Source organism: Otolemur garnettii, unplaced genomic scaffold, assembly GCF_000181295.1.
Source record: "Otolemur garnettii isolate 467f Iridium unplaced genomic scaffold, OtoGar3 scaffold00096, whole genome shotgun sequence".
Taxonomy (NCBI): Eukaryota; Metazoa; Chordata; class Mammalia; order Primates; family Galagidae; genus Otolemur; species Otolemur garnettii.
The window spans coordinates 430,721-440,479 of record NW_003852491.1 but is presented as its reverse complement, the minus strand read 5'-3'; the positions used below and the strand labels follow the sequence as shown (position 1 = coordinate 440,479).

Below are 9,759 nucleotides of genomic sequence, written 5' to 3'. Positions count from 1 at the left end.
CTAAGGAACAGCAACCTCTGGTTTCACATTGTTTTTCTTCTGGATCTGGGATCTGGTGGGCAGGAGATGAAGGAAGATGGACCCCCTGGTGCCCAGACTTTTGGGCTGCTGGGAAGAGGCATGGCAGAGCACTTGTAGCAGGGGTGTTGTGACTAGCAGGCCCTTTTTGATGGAGCCCAGAGTCTGGGTAGGCCACAGCCTTGTGGCAGGTGGGAGGGGCATACCTGAAGAACTGGGCCTGCCCGAGGAAGCTTCTGGCCTTGGTGATCTCCCTAGCCAGTCTCTTTAAATCATCTCCTTCAAATGGTGGCAATGTGGGATCCTTTGAAAGGAAAAATGAGTGTGAAGTTCAATTTATTAAATAACTGGACGGGACATGAAAATCCAAAATCTCAGAGGAAGAATTTTAGATATAATTAAATTCAGCTTGCTGCCTGGTGCAGGAAATCTTGTGGGCCTCAGCTTATATGTCTCTAGGGATGGGAAACTCACTTCCTATAATACAAGGCAGTCATTCTGTTAGTGCTACAGTTTGAAATAAGATGTCTGAGAGGCAGCATAGGGACGGGGCTGTGGCAAAGCAAGGTGGTCTCTGAAGCTGAGTAAAATTGGCACCTCCGGGCCAGACAACTGAAATGGTATATGCTCCTTATCTCTCTGCTATTTGGTAAAATCTCTTTAGCCCTTTATCAGTTTCTTCCAGTAAAACAAAGATTCACGGGCATACTTTGTGTGTGTGTGCTAACTAATAAAAATTGCAAAGCCTTCCTCTAAAAACACACACCTCACCATTGAGTTTCAGGAGATGAAGCTGTCCCTTTTCCGGGGCAGTAAGTAGTAGTTTTCTGCAAGCAAAAACTACTCAAAGAACCTGACTTGATAAGGTACTAAACTGAGCACCTTCATGATATTGTCATAAGGACTCTTGGGTGACTATTTGTTACTTTTATCAACTTGTTCTGTTCCCTGTATTATTTGGAATATTTGTCCCTACAAGAGCTACTTGAACAAAGAAGTCATGTAAGGTCACCCAGACTTCAGAAATGATGGCCTGTTATGTGAAAGTAGCCTTTAATGTCCAAAAAGAAATCTGGAATTCTGGTCAATTGTCTTACTTCATAATTGTTGCCCTGGAGCCCTGGAAATGTTATCACTGATAACACTACAGTCCTAAAAGGTACAAATGTGTGCAAAATTTTTCTATCAAATCAAAAGAGGATCATCAGAACCTGTGACTTTATAGATTTATTACTTAATAGATAACCTATGACTCCACTAGACTTCTATTCCTTAACAGAAATTGGAACATCTGTGTTTCGATGAATTGAATGGGAATAAATGAAATACACAGGAATGAAAGTATAGAGGTTAAGATCATGGGTGTCTTGGGATTTACCAGCTCCTCTGATGTTAGGTGAACTCCTAAAAACCTCCCTGAGCCTGTTTGTGCATCTGTTAAATGGGTACAATAATTAAAAGAGATAATCTATATCAGTCGGGCACAGTGGCTCACACCTATAGTCCTAGCATTTGGGGAGGCCGTGGTGGGTGGATTTCTAGAGCTCACAAGTTCAAGACCAACCTGAGCAAAAGCAAGACCCCTCTCTACTAAAAATAGAAAAACAAGAGGATCACTTGAGCCCAAGAAATGGAGGCTGCTATGAGCTATGACACCACAGCACTCTACCCAGGGTGACAGCTTGAGATTCTGCCTCAAAAAAACCAAACAAACAAAAAAAGAGAGATAATCTGTTATTTTTTTTTTTTTAGAGACAGAGTCTTACCTTGTCACCCTCGGCCCTCAGTAGAGTGCTGTGGCATCACAGCTAACAGCAACCTCCAACTCCTGGGCTCAGGCGATTCTCTTGCCTCAGCCTCCTGAGTAGCTGGGACTACAGGCACCCACCATAATGCCTGGCTATTTTTTTTGTTGCAGTTTGGCTGGGGCAAGGTTTGAACCCTCTACCCTTGGTATATGGGGCTGGCGCCCTACTCACTGAGCCACAGGCACCGCCCCAAGAGAGATAATCTGTATCAAGCAACATAAGTGCTCAACAGGTACTGCCTGTTTCCCTGCACTGAGGATGGCAGCAAGGAAATCCCACATTTTTAGTCCATACTTTGTCTCACAAGAGAAACAGAGATCTTTTTAGTCAGAAGGACTAAAAAGGCGGTCAACAGACCTTGTAGATCTACAACCTACCTTATAGCTCCACAACCTACCTGTTCCTCAATGAAGCCTTTGGTCAGCAGGCCGCGAATGGTGACAAGCGTGTCCTCACCCACAGGGCAGTGATAGCGGCCCCCAGTGAGGTAAGCCAGCTTCTTCAGGAACTCAACCTTAGCTCTGGGGAAGGAACAGAAGGCTGTGTGGGGTGGCTACCAGGCAAGTTCCCCATGGGCCGCCAGTCCCACGGGGAATTTAAGTTTGTGGAGCTTAAGACAAATGGCCCAGCAGTGGGCCTTGGCTTGTGCCATGGAGAGAACACTGTTTCATCACCAAGTACCCTCCTCCGGCCAGCACACTCTGCTGCTGCTTGAAGGGAGGAGATTTTGTGTTGCCATGTAGCCCAGACTCCCTCAAAGCACCTGGCCAGCACACTCGCCCCATGCCTTTGCCGGATGTCTATCTGGCGCTTACTATATGTTAGGCTTATAAGGAACCCAAGTGTGACCTTTACAGTGCTCACGGTTGAGATAGAGAGATAAAATACACACATATGTAGCCCATTTTGCTAATAATAATTTTTTTTCTGAAGGAGCTGAGTCACTATGATCTAAACATGTTCTTCTTTTTTTTTTTTTTTTGAGACCTAGTCTCACTCTGTACCCTGTGTAGACACCTGTGGTGTCACAGCTCACAACAACTTCAAACTCTTGAGCTCAAGAGTTCCTCTTGCCTCAGCCTCCCAAGTAACTGGAACTACAGGCGCCTAGTACAATGCCTGGGTATTTTTAGTAGAGACAGTGTCTCAATCTTGCTTAGGCTGGTCTCAAACACCTGAGCGCAAGTAATCCACCAGCCTCAGCCTCTCAGAGTGCTAGGATTACAGGCATGAGCCATCACACCTGGCCAAAAGGTTCTTCTGTGTCTTCATCTACAAAATATAATTATAGGGTGACACCTGTGGCTCAAAGGAGTAGGGCGCTGGCCTTATATGCTGGAGGTGGCAGGTTCAAACCCAGCCCTAGCCAAAAACTGCAAAAAGAAAAAAAAAAAAAACTATAATGATGACATGTTAGTCTGTTATGTTCTCCCTTCTAGCTTTTCCTCCTAAATATTCACAAATGTGTTCCCAAGAAAGATCAGGAGGGAGGATATGATGTGACTGTGTGAACTGGTACAAATGTGTTTCCAGGCTAGAGATAGTCAGACAAGCATCCCTTTGGTGGGGAAAGTGAGAGTAGGGAGAAGGGCTTTCACCCTGCCTGCCTGAGCCCACTAGGAAACAATGCTTCTCCTACTTACAGGACTCCGACTTACAGGACTAGGGCCCAGGAAAGACCAGTAAGTGAGTGAGTCCCTCAGTTAGTTGAGGAGCTCACTCTTCTATGGGAAGAGAATAAAACTGAGAACTGATGCCTTCTTGCCCACCTGTCCGAGCAGTTCAAGGAAATGGTGTGCACTTTTACATCTCTCTTCTCCCTGAGTCTTTGGACTTCACTTAAAACAAGGCTGCAGCTCGTGTCTGGCTTCCCATCAGTCAGGAGGTATATTCCTTCCAGGTCACGAAAGCTGAAAGCTTTCTGAAAGGGGACAGGAAGGTTGTCACATTGTCAGGCATGGGAGGAAGGACTTACCCACAAGGACAAAAACCAATTGCCTCAAGGTGGTGCCTGCTGTCCCCAAGGGATGTTACTAATTTGTTGTCCAGTAGAACTGAGAGACGCCCCCTTCAGCCTAAGACAGACCAGGCAAGCCGCTGAGGGTTAGGAGGAAAAACATGGCCCACTTCCTAGCTAGTCAACCTCAAGCAAGTCACTTAACCTCTCTGAGCTCTGTGTCTTCATCTATAAGGTGAGAACAACCAGAATCCCTTCCTTACTGGGTTGTTGGGAAGATGAAATGAAGTCACACTTTGTAAATCCTAAACATCATGTGATATCCATATAGGGGATGATGGTATTTGCTTTGCTTCAGGGTCGGGCTCAGTGGTGGAACTTGCCAGCAATGCTTGCAAGATTGAGGTGCTTCCCTGAGCATTCAGGTGGGTCACCCATTGCATAGCCTCATGACACGCTGCATCTGTGGTCTCCACGAGAGTGTCCCGCCATGGCTGAAGGCCCTCTGCAAAGCTGAGCAGGTTAAAACTAGGGAGGAGGAAAGAAGAGGCAAGGGGCAGAGAGGGGGAGGAGAATGGTTAGAGCAGGCCAGTCTAGACTGAATTCAGGGCAAGTCACCTTCATCAAGACTATTGGTACCTGTCATTGAATAGCCCTACTATGAGCCCTGTGGCCCCTTAGGGAGAAGGCTATGGGCCGCTTGAGAACTAGAGAAGCACACTGTCAAAAATAGGTGAAGACAGAAATGGATTTAAATGCTAGCTCAGGGTTCAGTACCTGTAGCACAGTGGTTATGGCGCCAGCCACGTACACCGAGGCTGGTAGGTTCGAACCTGGCCTGGCTCAGCTAAACAACAATAACAACTGCAACTACAACAACAGAAAAAATAGCTGGGCTTTGTGTTCGGTTCCTGTAGCCCCAGCTACTTGGGAAGCTGAGGTGAGAGAATCGCTTAAGCCCAAGAGTTGGAGGTTGCTGTGAGATGTGATGCCATGGCACTCGACCCACGGTGACAGCTTGAGACTCTGTCTTAAATAAATAAATAAATAAATATAAAAATAAAAAATAAATGCTAGTTCAGCTATTGACTGCTTGTGGGATCTTGGGCAAATTACTTGACCTCTCTAACCCCTACCTTCCTTTTACTGAAAAATCAGAGATAATAATAGAAAAATATGATATGCTGTGAAGATTGATGAAATAATGCACATAAAGCATTTGGCATACAGAAAGTACTCAATAAATGTTTACTCTTATTAAGACAAGAATAAGTCCCAGCCTGGGACCAGAGAACCTTCTGTCCCCTCAGGGTCCTCCCTTCTGGATAGAGAAAAAAAACAATTTTTCCTACTTAAAAACCATGTGCACAAAAATTAATTAAGTAAATAAATAAATAAAATATAGGCAGTCCCTAGGTTACAAATGAGATAAATTCTGTAGGTTTGTTCTTAAGTTGAATTTGTACATAAGTTTGAACAGTTACATTTACCTATTACCTATAACAGCGTCCATTCCTAAGTGCGAGTGGCATGTAAAATGGATATTTATAACTTGGGGATTGCCTGTAATCAAATTCAGCTGAAAGCCATGATTCAGGCCGCGTGGTGGTTCCATTGTTAGCTTGCGATTATTCCTGGGCCTGAGATGGATTTCTAAAAATTGTTCTCTTTCTGCTGTAGAGCACAATACAATATTCTTCCCTGCTCAGATAAGCTACTTGGGAGAGCATTTTAGAGATCTCCAGGCCCAGTGGAACTGAGAGGTGATGAGGGGTTTGGCCAGGGAAGCCCCAGGAGCTCCCCTTGGGTCTTCTGGAGCCCTGTCCCAGCCTCCTACCTGTCGCAGTGCTTCCGCAGCTGTTCCCAGATCAGCAGAATCAGTCCTATCTTCACCTGCTGCAGATAGGGGCCCATGGACCCTGACATGTCCAGTAGGATGCACACTTTGCTCTCCAGGATGGCGCCAAACAGCCGGCGGCTCCCTGCTCCAAAACAGAAGGGGGCAGAGGCATGATGCAGTGAGGGGTCCCTCCTGCTGGGTAGTCTTCCTCACTGCATCTGTCTTAGGTAGACAAAGTCTCAAAACGCCTGTTGCCTGCCTTATAGCTGAGCAGACATCACCCCACTGGGAGACAGCCTTTTTTTTTTTTTTTTTTTTTGAGACAGAGCCTCAAGCTGTCCCCCTGGGTAGAGTGCCGTGGCATTACAGCTCACAGCAACTTCCAACTCCTGGGCTCAAGCGAGTCTCCTGCCTCCGCCTCCCAAGTAGCTGGGACCACAGGCACTCGCCACAATGCCCAGCTATTTTTTGGTTGCAGCCGTCATTGTTGTTTGGCGGGTCCGGGCTGGGGATTCGAACCCGCCACCTTAGGTGTATGTGGCTGGCGCCTTAGCCGGTTGAGCTATGGGCACCGAGCCTGGGAGACAGCCTTTGAGGTATTGTGGCAGGGTCAACTGTCCAAGGGCACAGCCAGCTGATGGTTTGGACCTCTGGCTTTGCCCACGATGATTTGCACAAGTGATTATAACCTCCCTGGGCTTGATTTTTCTCACTCCTAAATAGTGTTGCAAAATTGTCTGGGGCTGGAAAAGATGTGAGAGAGCGTGGAGTCAACTGGTCCTCAGAAGTTAACTGAGCAATTGCTATGTGCCTAGCACCATGCAAAGTACTATGGTGAACAAGAGAGGGTCCCTGGCCTCATGAAGCTTATAGTCAGGAAGGAAAGATAGATGTTAAATAATTACAGCTCTGCCCACGGTTAGGACAAAGGAGAGTCATGAAAGCAAATGAGGAGAAGTGAAGTTAGATGAATATGGGGCGGGGGGGGGGATTAGGAAGCCAAGGGAGGATGAGCAGCAGTCAGCTAAGGCAGCCAGACAGAGGGAAAGGCCCTGAGGGTGGGGACAAGACCATGGCATGTTGTGGGGCAGAGAAAAGCCCATGTGGGGAAGCAACAAGGCAGGACTAGAGAAACTCATGGAGAGAGGGGCAAGGGTGAAGCTGGAGAAGCTGTTAAAGGGTTTGGGCTCAGCCCCAGGGGAAAACCCAGAGGGCTGGGTACTTGGCAGGGTCACATGGGCTGGGAGAGGCAAAATCAGTACCTACTGCTCTGACCCATACTTCAGTCGGGTAGCCTCTGGCCTGGCCCTCAACAGAGCTAAGACAGGGTAAAGCCAGACAAGCAGAGGGAGATGTATTCAATGTTCTAGAAACAGTAGAAAAAACTGACAAACTGCTGAAAAATGGATCAGCAGCTCTCCAGGAAAAGGTGGACTGAGTTGGCTGGACCTGCCACCAGGGAGCCTGAGACTCATGTGGGCTGTTCTCTGGCAGTGCTTGTGCCAAAAGGAGAATAAGAGGGGAGGCTTCCTGAAGCAGAGGGGCTCCATGAGGACATTCAGCTAGCCAGTCAGCTGGCCAGGGGACCTCTCATCACAAATGGACAGGGTCCACCTTCGGAATCTGACAGTGGAAACATTGCAAGCCACCAAACCCAGTCTATTTTTATCTCCCAAATCTCTCTGATTCTGCCTACTTCATGTAACTTCGTCACTGATGCCCTTTCTCAGCTCTCTTAATCTTTTACCCGGGCAAGACTGGGTCACCTTGATTCCACTCTGTGCCTTCAACAACTTATTTTCCATGCAGCAATCCAAGGGTTTAGTACAGATGCTACCTTGATCACTCTCCCCTTTAAAATGGTTAGTGGTTTCCCACTGTTCCTAATCAGTAGCAAAATCTGTTTCATGGCCTTGTCTTTTCAGGATGGCATCACCCTTCGCTCTCCCTCACTCTCAGCCATGCTGGCCCCCATCAGTCTTGGGACTTAGCATCTCCCTCTCTGCTCAAGGACACTTCAGCTCACACCTGCCCTGCCTCTCTTTACCTAGTGAAAATCTCTTTATTCTTTAGATTTCAACTCAAACATCACCTCCTTGGGGAAGCCTTCTCTGACCTTCCTGTCTAGGCCCACTGCCCCTTTTGAGGGCTTTCCAGCACCATGCCCCCTTCTTCCTGCACTTGTCACAGTTCACAACTTTTGGGAGACTGTATGCGCCACAAGCTCAGGGGCGTGGTGGGTTTTCCTTCCACCCTTTCCCCAGCACCTAGCAGGAGAACACCCTCACTGAATAAGGAACAAATGAATGGATGAAGCATCCCTGGGGTAAGTTCTGGAGTACTAGATAGCGTTCAGGTATGCACCTGTACATGAGGCATGGGACTCCTACTATGATAGAAGTAGCCAGATCTCTGGTCTTCACACCCTTTCCAGGGCTGAGTGTGACCTGGGAATGGGGAGAGACTGAGACCCACTTTGCCCTCTGACCTGTGACTGCACATGCAGCCCCTGGCGGAGACTTTGGACTCTACCGTCATCACTCCACCCACTACCCATAGACTGTTTATACCAGGTCCTACTGCAGAGGATTGGACCTAATGCATTTGCACAGGTCCTGTGTGGCCTACACAAGGCCGCCTGTAGGGTCTTTTTATGACTCCCTCTTGCCTACTTTCTATTGTCCCAGGAAACTTCCAGGCCCTGAAGCCTAAATCCCCTCCTTATTTGGATCTAGATGTCTGCCCAGCCTCTTGGATTTGGTGCTTCAAACTGTTTCTATTTCCCCAGCTTTGACTCTGGGATGAGAGCCTGGCTCTCCCCACCCAGCCCTATCTCTTTGCCTCTTCCAGAATGCCTCAGTGCTCTTTGTAAAGAAGAATGGAGGCTTCTTCTGTCAGGACCTTCCTGTCTCTACTGCCATGGGCTGGTTCTGTGAGGCCAGGTCAGTGCCAAGGTAAGCTTCTCAAAGGTGAGCACCTTGTCACATGCAAGAAGACAAGGTATGGATGTGGCCTTACTGAGAGGCCTTGTCAGGCACGCATCCTCTCAGGGGCCCTTTGGATCCTTCGCCCTGTCATCTAGCACCTGCTGACCTCTGAAGCCAGAAGCCATATTGTACCCAAATGATGTTCCTGGCTTAATCCCCTGACCCGACAGTCCACAAGGGGTCGGCCTTCGAAGGACAGACCCTGGGCCCCTGGGGTGGACCTTCCACTTCTTTGTGCCCTGCCACCCTCCAGGACAGTGAGCAGGCTCACCAGACAGCAGCCACTGCAGCCTCTGCACATAGCGCCTCATCACCTTCTCCATGCACATGATGTACACCTCCATGTCCCTGGGCGTCCACTGAATGTGTCTCACCACCCCCTGGAGTGAGGCAAATGAAAGCAAAAACACCCCATCAGCTGTCTCTGCATATTGCCATCACCCCTTAAGACAGTTTATTCCATGTGGTTCACAACTCCCAAAACATCTGTTAAGCATATGTTTTTGTTTATTTAAAAGCCTTTTTTTCTTTTATTGAACTAGTAGATTTATGGTTTTGCAAAGGAGTAGAGGCATGAGGATGATGGTTTTGTGGCAAAGGCAGTCACTGTAGTATTATGAAAACATAACATCTCTAAACTGTAAAATAGGAAATGTAAAATAGCCCTGAGTGGTGGGGTGAGAGGCCCATAAACTTCAAACCAAAAGATGACTTCAGATGGAGAGGGGGCAGCATGCAACAATGATCATAAGTTCTTTCAGTGGATCATTTAAAATTTCATGGCTTTATTTATTTATTTTTTGGAGACAGAGTTTCACTTTGTCATCCTGGATAGAATGCTGTGGTGTCATAGCTCATAGCAACCTCTTGGGCTCAAGTGATCCTCTTGCCTCAGCTTCCCAAGTAACTGTGACTACAGGTGCCCACCACAATGCCCAGCTATTTTTAGAGACAGGTCTTGCTCTGGCTCAGGCTGGTCTGGAACCTGTGAGCTTAGGCAATCCATCTACTTTGGCCTCCCAAGTACGGGGATTACAGGCGTAAGTCAGTGTGCCCGGCCTTCATGGCTATTTTTAGTTTCCCCAATCTTGATAACACAGTATAAAAAGGCAAAGATGTAAATGATTAGATTTTCATTTTTTTTTTTTT

The 9,759-nt window shown here is 47.4% G+C and overlaps 1 protein-coding gene across 1 annotated transcript in view; it reads right to left on the bottom strand.

Annotated features, from left to right (window-relative positions):
• VWA3A (von Willebrand factor A domain containing 3A) overlaps positions 1 to 9,759 on the bottom strand; it is a 58,904-nt gene continuing 49,145 nt past the window's right edge. The window contains exons 26-32 of the mRNA XM_003795840.1: positions 8,882 to 8,990; positions 5,621 to 5,765; positions 4,167 to 4,311; positions 3,596 to 3,747; positions 2,224 to 2,347; positions 225 to 322; positions 1 to 52 (exon numbers count right to left, since the gene is read on the bottom strand). Of these exons, the coding sequence (XP_003795888.1) occupies positions 1 to 52; positions 225 to 322; positions 2,224 to 2,347; positions 3,596 to 3,747; positions 4,167 to 4,311; positions 5,621 to 5,765; positions 8,882 to 8,990 (825 nt within the window). The remainder of the gene's footprint in view (positions 53 to 224; positions 323 to 2,223; positions 2,348 to 3,595; positions 3,748 to 4,166; positions 4,312 to 5,620; positions 5,766 to 8,881; positions 8,991 to 9,759) is intronic.